The sequence below is a fragment of the Vicugna pacos genome, chromosome 33, assembly GCF_048564905.1.
Source record: "Vicugna pacos chromosome 33, VicPac4, whole genome shotgun sequence".
In the NCBI taxonomy this organism is placed as follows: domain Eukaryota; kingdom Metazoa; phylum Chordata; class Mammalia; order Artiodactyla; family Camelidae; genus Vicugna; species Vicugna pacos.
The window spans coordinates 3,544,488-3,570,659 of NC_133019.1; the positions used below are offsets into that span (position 1 = coordinate 3,544,488).

Genomic DNA, 26,172 nt, shown 5'->3' on the forward strand with positions numbered 1-26,172 from the left:
CAGTAAGTTCTGCTGGATGCATATCCTGAAATCATCCAGAAGGTCACTTCCTGTTCAGAAACTTTCACGGTCCGATTTCTCTTCACACTGAGATGCAGTTAAAGGCTTGCTTCAGTTTTCTTTACAAAGGATACCACACCAACCAGATTTTAGTCGGTTAGATGAGGAGGTGCAAATATACAGATCCTGAGAGGACCACAGTGAGGACTGAAGTGGAGGAGGTGAGCCACACGGTTGACCGCCAGCTGTGGGCGTGCAGGGGACACATCCATCCTCCACTGGCCGATGGGTGACCGGCCACCTCTAGTCCTCATCCGAGCCACCCAGGAGGGCTGTCTGGTAGGTGTGATCTGACTTCAGCTTCTGAATCCCAATGATTTCTCTTTCTCCGTGTCTCTTGACTCGTGTCAGAAAGCTGTAACAGAAACAGTGAGAGCAATTGAGGGTAGCCCCCAGGTCCCCACATTCCCTCGGCTGAGGATGCGGGGGCCTCTGCTGGTGCTTAAAGCATTCTCTCTCTCTGTTTATCAAATACTGTGATTACTTGTCCACATGCCTGACTTCCCAGACAGTATTCTTTGGTGGATAAAAGAACTCATGATCGATACTATTTAACGGTTAGTGTCGTAACTGAGACTAAGCTCAGGTCTCTTGTCCGCGGTTTGTTTCACAGACCAGGCAGTGGACCAAAAGGAAACCATGAGCTCGCTTCCCTTCTGTTTGGTCCCCGTGGAACTCTCTGGGTGAAGTGTCTGCCTTCAGTAGGGAAGTCAGGGACTAGGAGGGAGCAGGGGGCGGCTCTGATGACACAGAGCTCAGCGAGCCGGGGCTGAGAGCCTGGAACGCGGTTGCAGTCTCGGGCTCTGCGCTTGCTCCCTGTCTTGGGCTCTGCGCTTACTCCCTGGGCCGCCCTGATCCCATGCTTCAGTCTTTCCAAGCCTTGGTTTCCCCATCTCTACACATCACGTGCACGCTTCATCAGGTGAGCGTCATGTGGGGTAATTTAATATGCATCACATGCTGACCGCATCGCAGGGACACGGTCCGTGCCTGGGAATCACTGTCTGCTCTGGCAAGCCCTGGGAGCGCTCGGAGAGCGCTTGCTGCCCCGGCGTTTATCTGCTGACTGCATGTCCGTGAAAGTCAGGCAAACCAAGAAATGGTGGGATGGGCTCGGAATGAACCAGGGACAGCAGGCACTGCGATCCAGGACCAGTGCCTATTCAGAGTGTCTCCCATCACACCGCTGTGACCAGACAGGCCCTTTAACTTCCCAAGCCCTGTCACCCTTGTTCGCAGGCGTAGAGTACCTTGCACAGGACTTGGCGCTCACTGAGAGGTGGAAGTTAGCACTGCTTGGTTGTGAAAGGCAGGTCAGTGAAGGTAACAGTGATGCAGTGCAGTGCATTTCAGGGCAGGGGGCTGGTTAAGAGGATGACCTTGGACGTACCAGTGAACAAGTGAGTAGCTGATGGCCACTGTGCAGAGGGCGGCCAGGTAGTGCCAGCTGAAGCACATGGTGATGAACATGATGTTGTTGTGGTCACTCTGGTCCCATTCGGGTCCTCCGAAAGGCGGAAACAGCACGAACCCGATCTGGTGGGTGATGCAGAGAAGCCGCCTTGTCATCCGTGGGGGCCAAGACACCCCTGGCCCCCTGTGGCTGCCCGAGTTGTCAGCAGCTCCCCACCACCTCACCCCCATACCCTGTTAGTATCAGAAGGCCTCTTGCACAGGAAATGTTTCTAAGTTAATCCTGAGTTCAGTGTAGCCTTACTTAAAACAGTATCAGAGCTCTTGTCTATTGTGAAGTTTGGCAAGTGGAGCCTGTAAGTGGCGTCAGTCCCTCCCCTGGGGAGAGCAGACGGGGCGGTCCCCTGCCTGCTGGCTGTGCGTGCTCTGGAGGCACAGCGCCAGCAGCAGGATGTTAATGGGAGAGGCCACACAGGTCAGGGGTGGGCGCAGGCAGGGCAGCGGCTTCTGACCCCTCCGCGTGGCACCTAGTGCTGCGTCTCCTGGACACACTTGGTGAGGCTGCTTCATCCATGTACAGGGTGAGGGGCATGGTTGGGGGTAATTACCTGCCAGAACCAGGTGCCCTGAAGGATAGCGAGGCTGGTTCGGAAGAGTTCCAGCACAATGTTGTCCCGAAGGATCACTTCCAAGGCAATGCTGAGAGCCCCTCCAAACACGGCGTACAGCAGGAGGGAATGGATGTGCTGGTCCAGCGGCGGCCGGTTGTGGACGTGGTAGTAGAAGAGAAAGCCTGCAGCGCAAGGACGGCCGTCAGCCCCCATTTCCACCCAGAGGACCCATCCCTGCTTTAGCCTCGTTAGGACACGTCTGTCTCCCAGTTAGATTTTCCACCCCTAAGGAATCACTTTATGTAACACTGGAGCAGCAAGCTGATGCAGTTAAATTCATTGCATGAGCGTGTGCCTCGTGTGAGAGCAGGTGTGAGCAGCGAAGGATGTGTCTTGTATCTCTTTACAGAATCCGTGGTAGGTTCTGTGTGATGGGCTGGTGAGACACGTTGCTGATGTGTGACAGTTCTCATGTGTGTGTACTTTCAGTTCAGTCTCATCCTCATTTCAACCTTTTTTCACCGCTTCCTGAGGTACAGATGTAAATAAGGTGGCTGGAGTACAGAATGCTCCTTTTAGCCTAGCTAACATGAGTCACGCTGGGAGGTCTGTCCTAGCTGCCGGGCAGGCTTCCTGGGACGTGTGACGGAGTCCAGACAGTCATACCCAGGGTGGGGTGGGGGCAGTCTCTCCCCTAACCAGGTGGGCACCCCAAGTCTCCCGTGAGGGGCGAGGCGTTTGTGTGCTGTCAGCTGGAGCTCGGGCTAAAAGCCTCGTGCTTTCATGTGCTGCTTTAGGGGATGTGTCGTCTGAACCATCCACAGCACAGGACCGGGTCCTGTGCAGGTTTCTGAAGCTCAAGGATTGGGATTTTCTGGGGAAGTTTATTAAATTAGTGGTATTTCTGGTAGTTTGTCCTCCGATCCCTCTCAACATAGCCTGGCAGTCTCCGTTTCCATTTCTCCATCCAAACCACCCAGTTACCTTCATTGAACACCGCCACAGCCATGACCAGCCTGTCCAGCCCCACGGGGGTGTGGGCGCTAAGGTAGGTGAGCATGTCCGCGACTCCCGAGGCGGCGAAGAACAGGTACATGGTGCTGTGCTGCCAGTTCATCAGCTTCACCCAGTGGCTCTCTTGGGACAGGTGGAGGTGGGGCCCGTCTGGAACAAACTGCTCTGCCAGGACCCCTGCGGGGAGACAGGGGTGCAGGTTGGGGGAAGAGCAGCTCCAGGACAAGCAGCCAAGTACCCCAAGTCATGCATGGGGGCTGCGATTCCGGGGACCTGCTTTGCTGCCTCAGATGCAGCCATTTCAGTACAAAATAAGTGTTTGCTGGAGAACCCGTAGGGCCGTGTTGCCTTTGTTGTGGTTCCTTTAGGGGAGGAGTGGGGGTAGGAGCAGTGATAGAAACGTAGCCACATGGGTCCCCAGGATGTTTGTCCAGCAGCTGAGATGACAGAAGGACACTGTCACTGAAGTGAGAGTTTGGGTGATAGCCACCTGTGGGTTCCCCCGCCAAGTGAGCCCTGAAAGATCTGGAAGGAAGCAACTCGGTTTAAAATGAAAGGACCCCATGAGACACACTGGTGGTGGACAGACCCTTGCTCCCAGGTGTGTTCGCTTCCTACGGGCTTGGAGGTGGGGGTCCTTCCCACCACGCCGGGTCTCCCAGACGCCGGGAGAACAGGGCTGTTACCCCGGTGTTTCTGGCCTCACTGAAGCTCGGGACACAGGCGCAGCAGAGCCACGGGGCCTCGCTCACTTCTTACTCCTTCTACCTTCATCACCTCTCTTGGAAGCAGGAGACTGGTCTCTCATCCGGTGCCTAAAGTGTTCTTGGAGCCTAGAATAAATCCTCCGTGATGACACTCTGGACCCTGTTCCCAAACCGGCCTCTTCCTGAATTCACGTGTCAAGGCTGTAAGTGTTGGTGGAGATGTCCCAGTGACAGGCGAGCAGGAGCCGTCCGAGAGCGGGGACTGCCTGGCCCCCGGCGGCATCCCTGACACTGAGACAGCGAGCCCTGGGCATGCAGCAGGAGCCCAGGAGGTCATTGTTGGATGAGTAGTAGTTCCACCCGGCAGAGAGGTCTAGTAGTAGTTTCCTAGCTTTACTGAGGCCAGGCCGGTGCGGTCCTTACCATGTAAGTCACTTGGGCCCTGTCACGTCTCAGCTTCAGAGAGAGAACCGGGTGCCCGGTGAATGGGAAGGTGCGGTGGACTCTGCTCACTCCAAGAGGAGCCACTGCCCTTGCTTTAGTTCCTCAGCGGGACTGTGGGCCACAGGGGACAGGTGGCCAGATGCCGCTGCAGGCTGAGATCCCTCACTGCCCGCGTGATGGGCTGCTGGCACTGCTTGTTCCCTGAGGGCCACCAGTGAGGCGGAGAGGCCGACAGGTGACAGTGGAAGGGGGTGGGCTTTGTTGGAATGGGGCTCAGCGGAGGAGAAACCCCTGGACTGACCCTCTGCTCGGTGGCCCTTTTCACCCTTGCACCGCCTCTCGCCAGCCTCTGGCATGATTTCCCCGTCTCTGAGTGCCTGCGTGTGGGCGTGGGGGACGTGCTGTGAGGGGCTGTTAACTACGACTGCAATTCTGGTGGAGGGACAACTGGGGGGAGAAAGGTGTTTTTCCTAAAACTAAGCTCCATTTAGTACTTACAACTCGTGCATGAGTTTACGCTGATTTTTTTTTTCTATTTTTATCTTTTTCATGAAGTATGTCTTCTGTTTATACAACTTATGTCATGTTCCTACAAATTATACCTACATCCTTCTGTGGTAAAGGATGCAGTTTATTTGGTAGTTTTTCACAGTGTACTGTGATGTCAGGTGCTAGTAACTGTCATTGGTACACAGCTCGGTACACAGTAGATGCTGTGATAAAATATTTAGTACTCAACCGAACATCCATGTTCTATTATTCCTGCTAGTGGAGACATCCATTTCACAGGGTCCAGAAAATGAATTACAGGCTCTGGGTATGACAGGGAGATGCCCTGGGCCAGATCAACCATCCTTACCAATGACCGAAAATAAAGTTCTGATTGCAGCTTCAATGATCTCCAGACGCTGATAGTAATGAGTCAGTTGGCTGCTTTTCCCCTTTCGGTGAAAGTACTTCAGCGGGTACTTCACTGACCACCACAGTCCAACTATCAAGAAGAAGCTCCCCGGGAGAGCGTGGCCCTTGAAGTTTGCCATCACAGTCCAAGGACACCTAAATAATAAGGAAACAATTGTTAGGTGGCTGAATGGAGGAAAAAACACATGTGGATATTTCGGCAGGAAACACAATACATGACTGACAATTCCAAGTTGTAAGTCGTATTAAGAAGGAGCCCCTCATTCTCATTGAATAAGCCTGTGTTCCGTCTTTGGAATCTTGTCTGCTAAGTGAGTTACAAGCCCAAGAACCACTGGCCCCGAGGCCTTAAAATCGTGGGTAAAATAGATGAGAAAAGGAGGGTGGGTGAATATTTCATGATCTTAGGGTAGAAAGCCTTCCTAAACATAAGGAGGGAACTAGAAAGGAAAAACCGTCACCTGTATGAGCATTTTACATATCAAACACGCCGGAAGGCGAACAGTTTGGGGAAAACGTTTGCAGTAGCTGTGATGAGCGGATAGTCCATTGAAGAGCCTTTACAAATGAATAAGAAAATGACCACAGAAGAATGGGCGAAGCATGAGCCGTGCAATTCACAAAATAACAAACTGATGATAAACTTCACTTAAAGATATGCAAATGAAAGCACTGTTGTATTTCACCTAATTTGAAGAATTAAGAGTTTTGATGCCGCCCTCTAAGTGTAAATGAACACGGTCATTCAAACTTGGTAAAATGAGAGCCTGCCATTCAGCCCGAGGTGCGTGCGGAGAGGGGAGCCTCAGCCCTTCCGTGACTCACTCCTCTGGTTTTCCCTGTGAAATTCCCAGTTGGTCTGCTGCTCACCCAGCTGGTCCTGTGACCTCAGGCTCACAAGCAGGGCGTGTCCGTGCTCGGTCCATGCTAGTCTGGAAAGCCAAGGATTTCCAACTCCCCATCACCGCCCTGAACTGCGTCTGTTTCCTGGGAGCAGAGCACGTGCCACCTTACATAAAAGTCATTGACTGAGTGAGGGGGACCCTATTAGGGTGCTGCTGAAAAGGTCATGGTTTCCCACCATTCTCACCTGAAGTTCTAATAGTTTCTCAAGAATAAATGCTTCTGTTGAGGATTTAGTGGAACTGCTCTGTAATATCACTGCCTTGGTCCCCTTTTGTGTGGCAGGTGACCTACAGGGTGTTTGAATTGACACTCCCCTCCTGCGAGCGTGCCCTGGATACGGCTGCAGAGTCCCAAGTGAATGTGATAAACAGTCTCCACGTCCCAGGCCTTCCCCTCTTGGATAAGACCCCTGCAAAGCTTACCAAAACCCTGCTTTTTGGTTTGAATTGCCCAATCTGGCCTGCCCGGGAACCCTAACGCACTCCATCTGTGGACCCTGATGAAGGCTTGAATACCTGGTCCTGCCTGTTTCTCTGCTGGCACCCTGCCTTGACCTCCCCGTGTGGCCCTCAAGGCATGCTCTGTACTTCTCCAGGACCTGTAAGTAGTGAACTCAGTTTCAGCTCTCTTGTGGGCTTTGGTTGAACTGAGGCTCACCAGCCAGCACCCAGCATTCCAAGATATTATTTTATAAGTAGTTTAACAGTCACCACAGCTTCCCAACTTGTTTACCTTTGGTCAGTTTCCAGTTCCCTGAAGTGGTTGGTTTGGATAATGTTGCCTGGTTTTACACTTATTTAGGGGGAGGGGTGTGTGTGTGCTTTGTTTCTTTACAGAAGGAACTGCATCTCTTCATGCTGTCATAACTGGAAGAACCTCTTCTCTCTCTCTCTTTTTTTTAACCCTCTACTGATCAACGTTTAACGAATCTCCAATTTCGTTTAATGTTTAACACAGGTCCCTTTCTAAAGATCAAGCCTGTTACACGCCTTTGTTTTCCTGGCCAGAAGTGCGGGAAAACCAGCTCTGCAAACCCTCCCTGCCCTTCCCCATTTTTCTGAGAGGCAGAACCCAAACAGAGGCAGAGTCCCTTGTCTGCTTCCGTGGTGTCCACACCATTTGTCAAGCCTCACCCTTCCCTTTCACCTGGTTTAAAATTCACACCAGTGGATACCAGGACCTGCAGTACATCTGGAGAAGCTACTACTGCAAGGCTGAGTACCTTGATTTGATGGAGGAGAGGAGCAAGGAGGTAGAACTCTTCCATTAACAAATTAATAGATTAGTTTATTAGGTTAGCTACATTATACAACATGTAAAGAGGATGAAGTCCAGTTTTAATAAGAAGGAAGGCAGTAACTTAGGACGATAAAAATTTAGACCTTTAATAATTTGGGTATTGCCATTCAAATAGAAAGGGAAAAGCAAATGTTTAAGGGATGAGCTCCCTTGAATATACAGAAAGGTGTAGCCTTTACGCTATAAAATATTTCAATCTAAGGAAAACCCCCAGATAGGAAAACATTAGAAAGTGCTTCCACAAAGAAAAATTCCCTCATTATTAATACTTTAACTTTTGATATCACATGAGAGGATGGGAGTGTGAAGGGATGGTTAATTGTTTTGAGAAGTAGTAACTTTGAGTTAAAGCTAGAAACCAGGAAGGCTAGAGGTCTGGGCAACCTTTCATTTCATGTCTAGAAAGATCACTGGAAAAGGAATGTCGTTTGAGTAAGAGGTTTCACCTGCTTTCCTTTCACTCCTGGTTTTAAGCCATTTCCCCCAATCTACATTCCCTTTTTTTTCATTTAAGGTATTTGAGGTGGAAGACAGGTGTCAAAAAGAGAAGGCGGCCGAGTGGGGAGCGAGGGAAGGAGGTACCCGGGAGCGGGGTGGGGAGAGGGTGCAGAGGAGAGGAGAAGCGCAGTTAATGCCATTTGCCCGTGGTTTCAAATAAAACTTGCCCCGATGGCTTTTCTTCAGTAAATCTGACGTTTTCCCTGTTTCAGACAGGGCGAGTAGGAGCAGTGAAGGAAGGGGTGTGTGTAGACGGGCGAGAGGATCAGAAAAAGCAGCAAGAAAAGTGAATTTTGTTTTCTTCCTCAAGTGCTTAGGCTTTACAACCCCCAAGACGAGCGGAACCGAGGCCTTGGCATTCACAGCAGGGGAAGGATTAAAACCAGTTTTCCTGAATTTGTGGCGACAGGATACAAATACATAGACTAGCAGCTGTCACAGCCTGGGCCTCTGCTTAGTTCCAGTTGCGCCTTTTTTGCTTCCTGTGTTCACCACGGGGTCGCCTTCACCGTGGAGTGTTGTGGAGCCGTTAACAGAAATGAACTAGCGCTGTTACAACCTGCTGTTCCGTAAGATTTTCCACGAGGTGGTGTTGGGGGAGACAGGCAAGAGGGAAAAGACTACTTGTAATACGACCTCATTTTGTGCAGCAGTGATAACGTTCCTTAATGCTGCTCATTTCTGGCTCTGTCTTCTAGACATGTGGTATGGTTGCACTTTTTGGTCCCCTGGTAGCTGGACGGGGTCTTGTGAGTCTTGAGTAGAGGTGACGTGTTAATTCTGGGCTGAGACACGTAATTGCCAGTTCAAGACCTCAGAACACGAGCCTCTCCCTCATCACTATCCGTACGCATCACGGTAGTTCCTCCGACAGCCTGGATCCCAGAGTGGGGAGACATGAGCCGAGCCCCAAACCCACCACGATGAACACATGGCATGAGAAGTCAACAGAATGTGCCGCTCAGCTTTGTGGGCTGTTTTTTATCAGCATAACCTAACCGGTTTTGAATCAAACAGCTGTATACCAGGTTAACACGTTACAAGTGGACACTCAGGCTTTTGTAGGTTTATTATTGTTTTTTTTTTTAAAGTATTGAAAAGTGATTAAATCCAAGGAAGAAGTAGTTGTGGTACCATAGGAACAGCGGAAATTGTACCCAAAATGTGCCGAGGGCAGTTTTGGCAAATTCTCTCTGGAGCTGCCCTGACTCCCCACCTCCCTGCCTGACATCAGATAGACGCATTTTCTCTTTTGAAATGGTGCGTGAGTTCTTCCACCCCCAGGCTGTGGCCCTGCCTTGAAGACATCGTTAGAATTCAGGTGGCCAGCGGCCTGTCATGTTGCAGAGCTAAGTGCAGGTCCATTGCTCGAGTGCAGCAGTTCTCAGTGGGGGACCATTTGGAGATATTTTTGGTTGTCACAGTGGGGGTGAGGGGTGGTGGTACCGGCATCCAGTAGGAAGAGCCTAGCAGTGCTGCGGAACATCTGATGTTCAGGACAGTCCCTCTCAGCACAGGATTCTGCAGCCCCAAATCTCCTAGTGCTGAGACTGACACCCTGCTCTTCTGAGCCAGCTTCCTGGTTTTCTTTTTCTATAGGAAACAGAAAACAGGCTGCCTGCCTTTCTTTGTTATTCATATCGGTGCTCTCCTCCCTTGAAAACTCTGTGGATTATAAGCCTCCTTCCCTAGCAGATTTTTCCTTGCTGTCCATGCCCTTAAAAAAAAACCTGCTTTATCAAAATATTAATTCATATACCATATAGTTTACCTAAAGTGTAAAATTCAGTGGTTCTTGCAATCATCACCACAGTCGATTTCAGAACATTTTCATCACCCCCCAAGAGAAACCTCTTATTCATCAGTTACTCCTCCATTTCCCCCAATCCTCACTCTGATCCCCCAGCCCTAGGCAGCCACTAATTTACTTTACATTGCCATAAATTCACCTATTCTGGACATTTCATATAAATTGAATCATAAATAAGTGGTCTTCTGTGCTGGCCTCTTTCACTTAGCATCATGTTTTCAAGTTTCATCCATGTTGTAGCATGTATCACTACTTCATTCCTTTTTATTGCTGAGTAATATTCCATTATATGGATATATCACATTTTGTTTATCCATTCACCTGTTGATGGACAATTGGGTTGTTAAGAATAATGATGCTATGAACGTGTGTGTACATATTTTTGTGTGTACCTATGTTTTCAGTGTTCTTGGGCATATTCCTAGAAGTGGAATTGCTTTGGTCATATGGTAACTCTGTGTCTCACATTTTGAGGAACTACCAGACTGTCTTCCGAAGTGGCTGCACCATTTCACAGTCCCACCAGCCATGTATGAAGTTTCCAATTTTTCTACTTCATTGTCAACACTTACTATGTCCATCTCTTTAATTTTAGCCATCCTCGTGGGTGTAAAGGGGTAGCTCATTGTTTTGTTTCATTTTGCTTCTCTAATGATTCCCTAATGTGGAGCATCTTTTCAAGCACTTAGTGGGCATTTGTTTATCTTCCTTGGAGAATTGCCTATTCAAATCCATTGCCCATTTTAAGTTGGGTTGTCTTTTTTTATTGTTGGGTTCTATTAGTTCTTTATATGTTATAGATAAAAGTCCTGTATTAGATACACGATTTCAAAATATTTTCTCCATTTGTGTGGGTTGTCTTTTTACTTTCTTGATTGTGTCCTTTAAAGCTCAGAAGCTTTGAATTTTGATGAAATCCAGTTTACCTTTTTTTTTGTGCTTTCTGTGTCGTATCTAGGAAATCATTGCTTAATTCATGGTCATGAAGATACACTCCTAAGTTTTCTTCTAAGATTTTTACAATTTTAGCTCTTACGTTTATGTCTGTGATCCACTTTAATTTTTGTATATGGTATGAGGTAGGGATCCAGTATTACTCTTTTGCAAACCTAGATATCCCAGCCATTTGTTGAAAGGACTCTTCTTTCCCCCACTGAATTGTCTTGGTGCCTTTGTCTACCCTTTTACTCTTGAAAATGGATTTCACCAATCTTCTGGGAAGGGCTTTGTCTGTAGTAAGGTCAAACTGTGGTGAAGAATTTAATTATTACAACACAAGAGTGTACAGAGTGTTATGACAGTAAAGGGAAGACTCCAATTCAGTCTCTGGGGAAGAGGAGAAAAACTTTAGAGGCAAATGTCACTGCAGTGTCCTTGAAAAAGAAGTGAACGCAGGTAGTGTGGGTGGAGTTCTGGGCAGAGCAAGTAGCACATACAAAGGCTAAGAGGCAGTTGAAGCCAGTCATCCCAGTGGGTGGATAACGTTGCTTACTCTCTCTGCCCTACCATTCCCCAAAGACCATGGGACATTCTCTTCCATGGGCAGAAAGCACTAAGCCTTGAAATCATCTTAGGTTAGTCTCCTTAAGAGTCAAACCAAGACATTGTGGTCCTCTGTGCCCAGGGGTCTCTGGGAAAGCATATAAACCAACTCACAAAAGGGCCTGAGCCAGGTTGAGTTCAAAAAGATGTAAGTCAAATATTGTATTAGTTTGAGTGCCTTCAATTTCCCAGATTCCCCTGAAGAAACTGGGTTCCTACACTTTCCTTTTAAGGGGAAATATAGTCCTGTAGTAGAAAGCACATGAACTGTGGAGAGTCACGCCTAAGTCCAATCCTGGTTTGGCCACTGCTAGTGAAAAGACCTTGGACAACTCCCGTAAGTTCTCTGAACCTCAGTGCCCCTCCTAAGCAGGGACACTAACAAAGGGATCTTGAGAGGACTAACTGAAAATGTCTGGCAGCTAACTGGAGTAAGGGTGTTATAAACACTCGCTCCCTCTCGTCTCTGGAGCTCTTACCCCATCCCACAGTTGGTGCAGGGGGAGTGGGCTGCTCTCCTGGGAGAAGTGTAATGACTGAACTAAGGCTGCTGTGTTTTGCTGGTGCTGCTGACCCCAAGGCTGGGGAGGTCACTGTTGAACCTTTTCCTGATCTTAGGGCAGTGGTTGAGTGTAGTTTTTGACAGAAATATGAAGTGTGCTTGGTGAGTAGGGAGTAGGTTATAGGAAGAATATAGCACAGTTGGAATAGCATGTTATTTTATTGTAGAACATGGCTTTTATACTTTCTGAACGTGTGCTTGTGAACAGAAACACTCACGTGATTTCTGGTCTGCGTTTACGTTGGAATGCAACCAGCCGTGCCTGATTCAGCCTTCTGCTAATCTGCAAATAGCAAGGTTCACACCCGCCCTTGTCCTGTGTACTGCTTAGTAACAGGGCGCAGAGGAAGCACAAGGTAGTGTTGAAAGTCCTTTGTTGCCACAAGCTGATGACACTGTGGCTTAGCCCTAAACTTTAGGCACAGTGGACCCCTGCTCTGCGCTGGTCTGAGAGGCCTTGAGTAGCTCCGAAGTCCATCACTCTTCTCCAGAATTTGACAGCTGTGATTGTCGCTGTTACGTTCTCTGTATGCGGGTCCCTCAGACAACATGGTTGGAACGAGTAAGACCAGAATGAGTCTGAACCTTGTTCTGGCGTGTGTCTGTGATGATGTGGCACAAAATTACCGTGAACAGGGGCTCAGTTACCTCCCAGCTCTGGTTCCTAAGCAAAAGTTGTTTCATTCCTGCTTTTTTTCCCTTCTTCTTCACGTGAGCCTGTGAAATACAAGCCTCTGCTGGGTGCTGAGGAAGTAAATGAAACAGAAACGATCCCCACCTTCAAGGAGTTCATAATCTAACAGGGAGCTATATGTACTTGTGAGAAGTGGGATGTCACGAGATACACTGCTAGTAGTCCTTGGAGGCACGGAGTAGAATCTGAGGCTTCCCCGGGGGGCTGGCTTTGGAGCTGGGCCTTTCTTGATTGTATCTTTCAAACTTTCATGAAAATTAGTCTTACTGGAATCTTGAATTAAGGACGGAAGAACACATCTGGGCTAAGTTCAGTTATTTCACAAGCTCTAATAAAGAACATTGGCCTCTGAGTCAGAAGACCTGGGTTCTAGTTGAAGTTTTGCTATGAACTTACTCTGTGATCTTAAGCAAGACATGTGACCTCTCGGGACCACAATTTCCTTGTTTGCTAATCGGGTACAGTTGGGAAGAGGTAATTTCCGTGGCCCTTCCTAGTTCTACAATCCCTTTCTGTCTTTGCTTCGAACTAAGACATCACAAGAATGAAATGCAGTGGAATGAAAAGTGAAACGGCATTAGAGCAAGTTATGGATGTCGCCAACAGAGAAGCAGTTACCAGCTGCCATGTCAGCACACGTTAGAGTGAAAGGGGCATCTCTGGACTTTAAAGGTTGGCTTATTTTTCAAGCAACAAAGGAAAAAAGGTTAAATTACATATTTCCTTCCTTCCCTACATCCAGTGGATTTGTTCCTCACTTACGCCAGTGAACAAGGTGGCTGCCGGGCCTTCCGCGTCACTCTGCGGCCCTTGTCACGGGCAAGCTCTTCCTTCCGTTTCCCGCAGACTAGTTTTTGAAAACTCATAGCTCCCCTCAAACCTGAGTGCAGCCAGTTGTGCGTAACCCTGTCCTCTCACTCCATTCACACGATTGAGACTCTCAGGCATCAGCCATCTCAGTGTCTCTAATTCACCCACTTCCACACCCATTCTCCTCCTCAGACTCGCCCTCCTCTTGTAGGCCAGGCCCTCGCCTACGCTTTAGATCGCATCCTCACCTGTGCCCCCCGGGCCCTCGTCTGTCGGTCGCGAGCTGCCCGCGCGCCCTCTAATCGCCTTCCCCCCTCCCACTATGACCAGGCTCAAGACTTCTTCACACAAAGTAACAACAGAAAAAGGAAAAAGAAGCAGCTGTGTATCCCTCTTCCTGTTTACTGTTTTGGCCATGAGAATAGTATAACTAATGTACGTAAAAGGCACAAAGAATAACTTAACTGTGTCCCGTTACCCAGCTTAAGAAACAGAACATGACTAACACTGGGGCTTCCCGGGGACTCCCCTCACCCCACCCTGAGAAGCAGCCGGCATCCTGAGTTGTGTGTTTGGCATCCACTTGCTTCTGTGCGTACCACATACATTTACTAGGAGCACCACACACAGTCTTGCAAAATTTTAAACTTTGTATATGGTGCCAAAGCATGTGGAGCTTTTCCACGCCATCAGTAGCTAGTAAACACCTTTGATAATAGGTCTATTTATAGATGATTAAAAATAATTTTTCATGTTAAATTTATTTGAAAAGTTGTTATTGAACTCAGTTGCTACTTAAATGAAGTTTTCTTTGTCTAGAAAGGAATTTTGGTAGTTTAGTGCAATCAGACATTGTCAAAATCAGTTAAGTTTCTTGAAAAAAAAAACTGGAAAGACAATTGCTGACTCCATGTGGTCCTGCCCCCTCCCCACCCGACTGAAACTGTACTCACAGACGTCACCAGATGCCCTCCAGATGGTTTCTTCCAGGCTTACCTAACAGGCTGATTCTCCTCTGTAGTTGACACTATTATCTAGTCACTTCTCTTTGAGATGACCTAGTCCTTTGGCTTTTGTGACTCTTCTTTCGTGGTCTCTTCATCTTCCATAATCATCTTCCTCTCCTTTAGCACAAGCAGTGTCTGCTCCACTGTTCCTTTATATATCTTGCGAGAGCCCACCCACATCCGTGGTTCACTTCCCATGTGCATGCTGATGACTCTGTGACTCTTCCCATGTGCATGCTGATGACTCTGGCCCTGACCTCTACAGCTTTAGACACCTCAAAGTCATCTGTCCCAAACTGAAGTCGTCATCTTCCTTCCCCAGCTGTCTCCCAAACTCAGGTAATGGCTTAGAATTGAGTCACTCTTAAAGCCAGAATCCTGGAGTCTTTCCTGGACTCTTCATCCTTCACGCTGCCCTGCCATGTCTTAGTTCCCCCAAAACCTAAAAATGCTGCTTATTTTTGCTTCCCCAAATGTCCTGGTGTTCTGTCTTTTTCTTTCTGTTCCTACGACGGCGATCTCGTGTAGGCTTCTGTTGTCTTGTGCCTGGACTGCTGCACGGCCTCCATAAATCCCTCCTCTCTGAAGCCACCATCACCTGCCTGCAAGGTGACCACGATGACATCGTGATCGAATGATAGAATTTAAAACGTTTCATAGACTAACCGCCTGGTGGGTGTAGTCCGTGCCCCTTTGCGTTGAGTATCCCTGGACTGGGCGCTCTGCCTGTCTCCCCAGCCTCATCTCACGTTTCTTCCCACGGTGTCTCTTTATGGTATATACTTGGCTGTTCCTTTCACCTCGTATATAATTCTCATTTTTAAAAAAATTTGGCTTACCTTCACTCAGGTTTCAATAGGTGGGCTTATCTCCTCTAGAAAGCCTCTGTGAACCTCCAGACTGTGCTGTGTGTGCCCCCCCAGCCCCGCCCCAGGCGACCATACTGCCATAGAGACATCTTGATTGTTATCACTGACTGACTGTGTCATATTAAAATGACACATTTACAGGTCTTTCTAGACTATTGCTCCTCAAGAGCAGAGACCTTACCTGCTTCATGTTCCACTTCCCATGGCTTAGCACAAGGTTTGACGTGGAATAATAGTTCTCGATCTGAACTGAATTGATGCAACCGAACTTTAATCCTGAGTCATGGAGAGGAGGGTGGATCAAGATGGCAGAACAGACAGACACAGAGGTCACCTCCTCCCACAGATACGTCAAAAATACATCTGTGCGTGGAGCAGTTCTCACAGAGTATCTGCTGACCTCGGGCAGAAGGTCTTAAACGCATTCAAGGCTATGGGGAAGATCTCCATGTAACCAGGTAGAGAAAGAAAGAAAGAAAGAAAGAAAGTATTGGGATGGTACTGTTGCCCCTGGTAGGGAGCTGTGAAAGAGGAAAGGTTCCTTGACCCTGGGAAGCCCCTTTGTCAGTGGGGAGATCAGCCCGGAGAGAAGGGGGCTCCAGAGGATGCGAGGACTGCGGCGGGCAGGACAGGGGGGCACCAGGCAGAGCACGCCCCAGCCCGAGGCGCGGTGGCTGAGGGCTGAAACTCGGGCTTCAGAGAGACCTCGGTGGGGAGGACTGGGGCTGGCTGCAGGGACACAGCCTGAGGGGTCTGCAATGTGGTTTGGGCCACAACTGGGAGTGTGTGCAATGGAGCTTGGGTCCACCATAAAAAACCCCCATTGTTAATGCATGCGAAGGGAAGGGTGCGACCCTGCCAGAGCAGCCTCTTTCTCATGCTCGCAGCTGGCACGGCCCTGCCTCTGAGAGCTCTGGGAGCACCCGAGCACTGGCGCGTTGCCCCCAGGCAGAGGCGAGGTGGAAGTCTGAGCTCATTTCCAGGGTTTGCGGGACTCGGGAAGCGGGGCTGAAATCTGAGCTGTGTCCCAGGTGGCTTCGGCAGATTTACACCGCCAGTGCCTTTGTAAGCTCAACGTCTGCGGGACATCTGAGTGCAAGGCTGGGACGGGTCTGGTGTTAGCAGTGGGTGCGCGCAAACGGAGGCAGGGCTGAGGTCTGGGCTGATCCCATGGCGGATCCAGGTGCACGACTGCATGTGACTACAGCTGGGTCCTGGTGCCTGACTTCAGCAGATCTGCCCTGGTGAGCACAGCACCTGAGGGACACCAGAGCTGCCTGCCTGCCTTCTCACAGCTGAGGCAGGGCTGAGGGTAGTGCCACAAACAGTGCCCTTTGTGAGCCTGCACAATGGGTGACAGGTGACACCACAGAGTGCACTTCCTGGTGGACGGCTCCTGCAGAGGAATACTCAGGGGATTCTCTCCCAGCTGACGCGCTTCAGTCCCGCCTGCCTCACACCGCGGTTCAGAAATGGATCTGGGGGCTTCTGCTGCAGCAGCCTGGGAGCAGACTCAAATTAACAACCTAACTTACCGCCTGAAAGAACTAGAAAAGGAGGAACAAACAAAACCTGAAGTCAGCAGAAGGAAACAACTAATAAAGAACAGGGAGGAAATAAATAAAACAGATTTTAAAAATATAGAAAAAAATCAATAAAACCAAGAGCTGATTTTTTGAAAGAGTAAACAAAATCGACAAGCCTCTGGCCAGGCTCACCAAGAAAAAAAGAGAGAGGACCCAAATAAATAAAATAACTGAATCATGGGGAAACTATTTCCTAAGTCAGTCCTTAGTAGGGTTGCTCTTACCATTATTTTTCCATGTAATTTTTCACCCTAGATAAGTCCTTACAAGAGCATCTTACAAGTGCTGTGCCCTCCCTTCCAAAGGAATATCTGAACTCATAGGACCAACACAGAGTCCCACCCTGAAGTGTCAATTTCACCTACAGAATTGGGGGGAAATGATTTTCATGTTAAAATGGATGGAGATGTGTTTTGGGGTAGCATACACTTTTTGGCATTGAGAGAGGCTTCAGCTTAGCAAAGGAAACCATAAACAAAACAAAGAGACAACTTACAGAATGCGAGAAAATATTTGATGTGACCAACAAGGGGTTAATTTCCAAAATATACAAACAGCTCATACAACTCAATACGCATATTAAAAAAACAGTCAAAAAATGTGCAGAAGAGCTAAATAGGTATTTCTCCAAAGAAGACATACCAATGGACAACAGGCACAGGAAAAGATGCTCAACGTCACTAATTATTAGAGAAATGCACATCAAAACTGCAATTAGGTATCACCTCCCACCAGTCAGAATGGACACCATCAAAAAGTCTACAAATAATAAATACTGGAGAGGGAGTGGAGAAAAAGGAACCCTGCTACATTGTTGGTGGGAATGTAAATTGGTGCAGCCGTTATGGAGAACAGTATGGAGATTCCTTAAATACTAAAAAAGAGAGTTACCATATGATCCAGCAATCTCACTCCTGCACACATACCCAGAAAAGACAAAAACTTCAAAAGGATACATGCAAGAGGGAGGATATAGCTCAATGGTAGAGTGCATGCCTAGCATGCATAAGGTCCTGGGTTCAATCCTCAGTAAATGATACATGCACCTCAATGTTCACAGCAACACTATTTATAATAGCCAAGACATGACAGATGATTGGATAAAGAAGATGTGGTCTGTATGTAGAATGGAATATTACTCAGCCTTAAAAAAGGATGAAATAATGCCACTTGCAGCAACATGGGTGGACCTAGAGATTATCATACTAAGTGAAGTAAGTCAGACAGAGAAAAACAAAAATCATATGATATCACTTATATGTGGAATCTATAACTTACTTACAAAACAGAAACAGTCATAGACAAAAATTTATGGTTACCAAAGGGGAAAGAGGGGGAGGGGTAAATTAGGAGTTTGGGATTAATAGATCACACTACTACATATAAAATAGATAAACAGCAGGGCCTACTGTAGAGCACAGGGAACTAGATTCAATACCTTGTAATACCCTGTAGTGGAAAAAAATGCAAAAGAATATATGTATATATAACTGAACCACTATGCCGTACACCAGAAACGGACACAACATTGTAAAGCTACTATACTTAAATTTTAAAAAGAGAGCAGCTTCAGCTTATGCCAGGTTGTTCCCGGACAAGCCTCCATGACATGAGAGTCCGTGTTCTGTGGCAAGTGGTAGAGTTTAGGAAACACTAATTTGCAGATCGCTGTATTATACTGAGCCTAGTTCTTGTTCTAGAGCTTTCCATATAAAAACAAAGAACCCCAGTGAGACCAAAGCATAGAAATGATGTCAAAAACAGCCAGAAGAGAGAGAGTTTTCATCCTGGGCCTGAGTGAGGTTTGAAAAGGTGTCTGATAGGCAGGGTACGTCTTCAGATATGAGTGCATCACAGTGCTTTGCACACAACATGCCAGACAGCGGATAAAGGCAGGGGCAAAGGGGCAGGAAAACAGTGTTAGAACAGAACAAAGAGAAGGTTTGGATCAAAGCGGGGACCAATCAACAAGAGAGGAGGGAAGTGGACAGGACCGTGAGGCACCGAGCACGAGGAGAGACAAGAATCAGAACTGCGGCCACAGGTGGGCTTCAGGTGGGGTGTCGCTGATGACCCAAGATATGACATCTTTAGTAAGATGATACGGGGAGTTTTCCCCCCTGGAAATTCTACCTGGAGTCCTGACAATCTGAGGTCTTCCCACTCTGTGTTCTGATAAGCTGTTCCACACATCAAATCTGAGAATGAGGTAGCATCATCCAAGCGGGAGTGACATAAAAAGATGCAAAAGCAACAGAGGATACAGCAAAGGGACAAGTAGGGAGGGCTAATTTAGGATGGGTACTGTGGTCAATTTAATTCAAACCACAGGCTTTGTTGTAGGTGATGGAGGAAAAGACAAGACTGGGCACCAGCCTTCAAGGAGTTGGCAGTCTTCTCCAAAGGTGCCTGGGAAGGAAAAGCCAGCAGTAGGAAATCCAGCATCTAATGCCCACCCTTTCCAGTTAAGAAGTCTTTGAAAGCTAAACCAGGTATCATTCCTGTAACACGTTATCTGGTTCCTTCATGAGATCTAAAGCTTTCCCAGCAAAAAAAGAGTGATGAATCTGTCCCACGATTTAATTATCACACGTTGGGCTGCGCAAGGGGAAACATGGTATGGATTTGGAGAATGACCTTCAAGGGCAGAAATTCTCTCCCAAAGCCTATCACTAAGACATTCTCTATAGATATTAGGAGAATATTTTTGCAATATAACCTCTTAAATAAAAATACTAGGCTAACTATGCTTTTCCCTTGTAATTAAATCTTCTCCCAAACGACCTGTTAAGGCAAACACTGGCCTGATACAGAGCTTCTCTGAAGACTCTCATTTATTCCGGATTAATCAGTATTTCACTGTAGGTGGGTAATGGATGTTTTGCAAATGGTTATTACAAAACAATTAGTTGTACATGTGTTCACAGAACTTTCATTATCCTAGGATCTTGGAGCTTTTTATTTTTTAATAGAAAAGAGCTCAAACCTGCTCTAGAGGATAAAATTCAAAAGGAATTTCAACCTGCAAGCAGAAGTTTTAGGGTATGGTAAGCTTGAAAAATAAAGGTTCATTTTGTTGGGGGAAAAAAAAAAAAGAAAGCTCAGTCTCTCGGGAAGCCCTCTGATCATCTTTGTGCTGCAGATGGAGGACAAGGCACGTTGCGGCCCAGGGGTACACGGAGGTACTGGCGCTGCAGGGTGGGGCGGAGTCAAGAGCAAATTCTGATTCTGAATCCTGGACTTGACCACCTCAAAGCAAGCACCTCTACCATTAAACAAATTACATAATAAGTCAGTGTATGTTATTAGTGGCCTTTTCTCAAACAAGAATAAACGGCTTTCTAATGAGAAGTGACTGTACTAGAAATCCGCTAGAGATGTGATTCTAAGTCCTCAAAAAACCCTGCCCTGCCTCGTTACCCTGCCATGGGCTCGCCCGCCTGCATGCCACACGCACCGGTCTTAATCACTTATATTTGAATACAGCAGAACCAAAAAAACAGGAAGGGGGCTTTGAAAATAAACACAGCACCTTGCTGGCAGCTGAAGAAAACTCTCAAAATGTAGAAAATATACAGAGTTAACGTTCTGAGAGAAATATGAGAACATACTGCATGCATGAAATAAGATGTTATTAAAAAAAATTGGAAGTCTCCCCCTCAAAGACCTTGGGAGTTAAAAATATGATGGTATAAATGCAAAAATTTAATAGAAGGGTTGGAAGATCTGTTAGAACTAGATGACAAGAGATATTTTTAAAAATAGAAAAGATAAGAAAATTCGAGGATGGGTCTCAGAGACCCAACATCTAAGTATGAATGTAAATTTCAGAGAGATAGAACACAGGAGATTATTTAACAGAAGAAAGCCACCCAGAACTGAGGAACATGATTTTTAGATCGAGAAGTTCTTTACCTAAAACAATGACCAAACAAAACAACCTCATCGGCAACCAATAGCATCATGAAACATCAACATGAAGAAGAAAGGAAAAACCCATGTACGTCCGGAGAGAGAAACAGAATACACGGGGTCAGAAGTCAGAAGGGCATACCTTCTTCACACAGCACCATGAGAAGTTAGAAGAAAATGGAGCAACGCTTTCAAAATTCTGAGAGGAAATTATTTCCAATTCAAATCCCATATCTAGGCAAACCTCCAAGCAAGTGTGAAGGAAGAAGGAGGACACTGGAAACATGCAAGCTCTCAAAAAGTGGCCACATCTCGTGGTGCCTGAATCTTACCTGCTTTAGGAAAAAGTCCTTAAATTACAAATACAAAGTTGGGTGTGCAAGTGAATATTTACTTCCACTGAGAAAAGGCATCAGAACAAACTGGAGCCATGGAGGGACACACAGGGCTCTGTCTTTTAAAATCTCTTTAGAAAACAGACCAGAATTGCTTCCTGATGGCAGCCTGGCTTTTCCCGCCCGCCCCTCCCACCCTTGGCAACTTGCAGCCACCTGCACCCTCTCAGGGGCCCGGGGCTCTGCCAGCTCCAGACTAAACCTGCCTCTGCCTCCGTGTGCCTTTTCTCAGGAGGCTATGCTCCAGCAAAACTGAGGAATGAGAAGGCATGGACCCCAAGGAACAGGCATCCAGTACAATTCACAGGGTGCAGCAAGGGAGCTCGCAGTCTAACAATGGGCTCAGAGCGTAACCAGGTCCAGAGACTGGGGGCGCCGGCTAAGCAGGGATGTTTCCAAGAAAAAAAAAAAAATCAGACTGCCTCCTTACTTGACGTTTATCAACTCCTTTGAGAGGAATTTTACCATCCTGTCAAAGAGTAGGCAAGAATGGGTAGTGAGTGACTCAGAACACTACAGCAATTGTGTAAGATGTAGCCGTGACTAACTGCAGGGGGTAGAGGAAGGCTGCACAGAAAGGAAGTGTAAAAATCATGGTTTACCACGGGGCTCAGCTGAGAAGAATATTTACATAGCATAATGTAAACACTCAGCATTGCCATATCAAGTAATACTAGGATGTAACTATATTAGGACCTTGCAAGAAAGGAAAGTGGATGTGAGGTGGAATAATGTGGACATAAGAGCCAAATCCTCATCCTCCACGATAGGGTATCAATAGTGTTGTCTAGAACGGGGGGAAAAAGAGAGACGGCCAACATGTGCGTGCTGTGCGGGAATATGACGGCGAGTATGAGAACAGCGCAGCCCAAAACGTTGAAAGCGGTCGCCTCCAGGGAGGCAGCTTAGGATAGACTCAGTAAAACCTTGCAGAACTTAGGACTTTTAAGGCTATACATGCATGTCTGTTTATTGGAATGGGAAATTAAGAAAGTAGTGAACGTCAAGAGGAGTGAGACAGAAAGCTGTTGAGGACAAAATGAAGGTGCCTCTGCTTAAACTACCCCAAATTCAGTGTTTTTCAATTTGTGGTCTTGTGACCACCTGCATTCGAATTACCAGCAGAGCTGGTTTATAGTTCAGATGGATAAGCCCATCCCAGATCTAAATAATCAGCATTTCTCAGGGAGGGGCTCAGGATGTACAATTTCAGAAGGTTTCCCTCCACCCACTATGTTATCTATTGCTTTTCAGTAAAACAAACCACAAGAAATAAATAAAATGAGAAACAACAAAAGAGGTGTAGAAACAGAGTCAGGGACCCATAAGCTAAACCATGGCGGACCCTGCTAGTTGCCAACCCAACATCCATCCTCCCCTTCTTCCTTATTAACGGAATTGCTATTCTGTTGTATTGGCAACATGTCCATCTAACACACTAGATGTCCTCAGGCTCCTAACAGGAGTGGTTATGTGACATAGCTTTTGTATCAGTAAGATGTAAGTCTACTGGGCAGAGCTTCCAGGGAAGATCTTAATATTATGATTTAAAGAGAAAAAGGGACAGACTCAGCTGGTACATGCCTTCTGCCCTTCTTGCTGTTAAGCACGGAAGAGGTGCCTGTCCTTCAGTAAGGACGAAAGCCGGGTGCTAAGGATGGTGGTACAGGAAGACAGACGGAGCCTGTCCCAACCCTGGACTTCCTACCTCCAGATACCTGGTTACATGAGAAGAATAGATTCTTTATGTATTAAGCCCCTGCAGGAGGGTCTTCTGTTACTTGTAGCTGCATGAAGTCCTAATGACATCTCACACTTGTCCAGATGTTGATTTGATATACTGTACACCGAATACGTATTTTTGAGTGCTTTGTTTGGGCATCATGCTAGGAATAACACAATGGGTTGGGCAAATAAGGCTCTTTCCATCGTGGAATGTGGAATACAGTCCAGATAGAAGAATCTACAGGGATTTGGGTCCAGGCTTCAGAGAGGCAGGCGATGGTTTGCTGTCACAGATCCTAGAGCGCTAGAGTGAATCAAAATAAACTGCTTGATTTATGTATGTAGGAAATCCTCGGGGCACCACATGCCAGAGAAAGCAATCGTCTGGACATTGGGAGACCTAGATTTTAGCAAAGTACATCTGGGGAAGCAGCACTGGGGGGGTTGCTTAATTCTTCCCACATCTACTTTTCTTTGAAAAACAAGAAGACTGGGCTGAATAATCTTTAAGGCTATCCTCAGCCCTAAAATATTTTGTGATGACCTTGAACAAAGATGACCATGAAATGTACCAAACAAGAATGTTTCTAAATTTAGACTCTTAAGAGTTCAAGTGCCAAACAACCTCCCCCCACCGCCGCCCCAAACTCAAATTTAACAAAGAGAAAAATACCCACACGGGAGGGAGCCGTGTTATTATGGAAGAAGTTCTGGTTTGTGACTCGGCTCCGCCACATCACAGCTGCGTCACCCTGGGCCAGATACTCACGTCTCTAAGTCTCAATTTCCTCATTTATGAAATAGGGCTATTACTCTGACCTCACAGCGCTGCTTATCAAAGAAATTGCCTGGTACTCTGGAAGGCCCCATTATGATTTGGCACCAGCAAGACAGTGATAATGGCTTAAAATATCAAAATCCTGCCCGGGAAGTACATGCTTGTGCTTTAATGTCTTTGGTTTTAATTCTTCATCTCACAAGGCTGGTAGATCTTTTGAGTCTCCTTCTCCCTCCCATAGTGTACTTTGTGACTCATTTCATTTTTACACAAGTGAAACAAAAACGGCTAAAATTGAAATAATCTCTGTCTGCTTCTAGCCCCAGTAAAGGTTTGGGGGAGAGGGCTGGCTGTTTCAAAGGGAAGCTGGGTTCAAATGAAGTGGGAATTACATCACTTACCTATAACTTCTAATTGTCCATATTCAGTATTTTATGGTATTGTAAATAGCCCAGTTTTTGCCTTATAACCTGTCTATAGATACAAGTGTAGATCAGAAGCTTGTCTACGTGTACAGCTATTAGCTGATGACACAGTAATGACTTCCATTCTCTTTACCTCAAGTGTAAAATATTTTGCAATAACAGGAACTTTTGCTATGGGAGTGGCTCTACATATGAGAAAATTGCCCTTGTCCATTTTCAACAAGCAGATGCATTTGAGGAGAAGAGATAATAATCCTCTGCTTACAACCCACATAGGTAACATTGTACTTTGACCAAGTAAGCATGGCAGCCAAAGTTAACTTGAAGGTGATGGGGAGATAAGAAAGCAGAAGTCTTTCTTTCTCTTTACCCTCCCCACCCCAAGCCCTTGCCAAATCCGGACAATTTCAAAGGGCCACTTGCTAAGTTTAGGCGGGGAAGACCACAAATAAAGTAGCTGGTGCCAGACGTGAGATTCAGTAGCTTCACCTAGTCCACGCCGACCAACATCCCCCAGAAGGGTCTGGGAGGAACCCACAGAATATAAGGAATATTGCAGAGGATGAGATAAGCGGGTGGTGGCACTGTTTCCACCTCCCATGGAAGAAATGACAGGAAGTCAAAGGTCTTTAAAAGGAAATGTGAATGTTTGCCTCCTGCGGTACCAGAACAAATAATGCATAACCATGCCTTATTGTCTGCTTGTGTCTGATGGTCTCTCCTTGTAAAATCAAGGGGCCATATTCAACAAAGTCCTCAAGTCAATTCCATAGCTTTTCCAGAAACTCTAGGGACAGAGGACTCTCAGTCATGAAGAGCTAAGTCTGTAGCAGCGCTGGCCCCTTACCTCACTGTGTACAACGATTCTCCCCTACAGAGTTCTACATGGTACAAAGCCCAGATTATATTGAATATGTTGCACCTGTGGTTAAAACAACACGTCTTTCCTTTGACAATTAGCCATACTACCTATTAAAATGAATGTAAAAATACAGGTAAAATTTGTACACCGCTTTAAGAACCAAGCAGAGCGGTGGGTGGGGCAACTGGGCGACGCGTCAGGGATGCAGAGGAAAATGGCAGACGCTGAGGGCAGTGGCGCAGGAGAATGTGAAGTGGTCATTTTTGTGACTTCTGGAGAGATGCCTGGCTAAAATTTTTAAGTGATTTATTTCATAAAGCGATGGATTTCCCTTGCTGAAACATAGATCTCTCTTACATCTAGGGCTAGCTCCTATCCCAGGGGTTACCCCTCTGGACCCAGACAGCTACACCTAAAGCTATTTTTAGAGCCCACATGAACCTCTCCAACCACCGCTAATCTCGCCGCTTTGCTCCTGGACATTCCTTTCCGCCCACTGGCCGAATCCTGACAATTGGACTAAGTAATGGCCCCAGAGACGTTATCAATCAATCATCTCTTACTAGATTACAGGCTTTCCGGCCTAAGGAAAGTAAGTGTTGGTGCGTTTGTGGAGCGGTGCTAACCCGGAGAGGGTCGGGGTGCAAGTGCGCACCGCCACCTGCCGCGGACTCCAAACAGCTCGGGTCTCAGGGCCGGCTACGAGCCGTCACCGCGGGTGTCCTCCGATCCTCGGGGCGGACTGGAGGGCAGAGGCTTCACACTTGGAAGCTCCTCTCGCCCAGCGACACGGTCGCCCTGCCCGGCCAGGGTCGCCGCAATATTCACTCTGCGGCCGCCGGCGATCGGACACAGGTGCGCGGGCGCGGTGGGAACCGCCACCCAGCCCCAAGGGGGCCCCCAGCGCCTCCCGCCCCTCCGCGGCCGAGCCCCCCTCCCCAGCCGAGCCCCCTCCCCTGGCCGAGCCCCTCCGCGTCCGAACCGCTCCGGGTCCGAGCCCCCTGCCCGCAGCCCGCGTCTCACCTGCGCCGAGCGCCTCCGAGCCGTCCGCCCGCCGCCGCGTTGCGCGCCGAGTGCCGCCGCCACCCAGCAGGTGCGAGCGCCCCTCCCGGCCCCGGGCGTCAGCGGCCGGCCCTCCCCGCTCCTCCCTCGCTGCCCGCACCTGCCCGCGTCGCAAAGGCCGCACTGCCCTCCACGCCCCTGACCCTCCCGCTGAGGTGTTCCCTGGTTGCAGACACTCCCTAAGGTGTGTGCACCACCGGGGCCGCTTCCCGGGCAGCCAGGGTGGGCTGTGACCAACCTTGACCTATGATGCAAAGCAG

The 26,172-nt window shown here is 47.7% G+C and overlaps 1 protein-coding gene across 1 annotated transcript; it reads right to left on the reverse strand.

Moving 5' to 3' along the window:
• Positions 1-120: 120 nt before the first annotated feature.
• On the reverse strand, positions 121-25,926 carry TMEM45B (transmembrane protein 45B). Its single transcript, XM_031670352.2, has 6 exons — positions 25,874-25,926; positions 5,109-5,305; positions 3,069-3,275; positions 2,082-2,266; positions 1,451-1,596; positions 121-415 (listed from the first exon to the last, which is right to left on the reverse strand). Exons 2-6 carry the CDS (start codon positions 5,287-5,289, stop codon positions 304-306), a joined length of 831 nt encoding a protein of 276 aa, XP_031526212.1. The 5' UTR covers positions 5,290-5,305; positions 25,874-25,926; the 3' UTR covers positions 121-303.
• Between the last annotated feature and the right edge of the window lie 246 nt (positions 25,927-26,172).

Coding starts and splice junctions, on each gene's coding strand:
- TMEM45B (XM_031670352.2), bottom strand. CDS start 5,289: ATGGCAAACTTCAAGGGCCACGCTCTCCCGGGGAGCTTCTTCTTGATA. Junction 2,267..3,068: donor TGTGGCGGTGTTCAATGAAG/GTAACTGGGTGG, acceptor CTTGCGCTGCAG/GCTTTCTCTTCTACTACCAC. Junction 416..1,450: donor AGCTACTCACTTGTTCACTG/GTACGTCCAAGG, acceptor TTTCTGTTACAG/CTTTCTGACACGAGTCAAGA.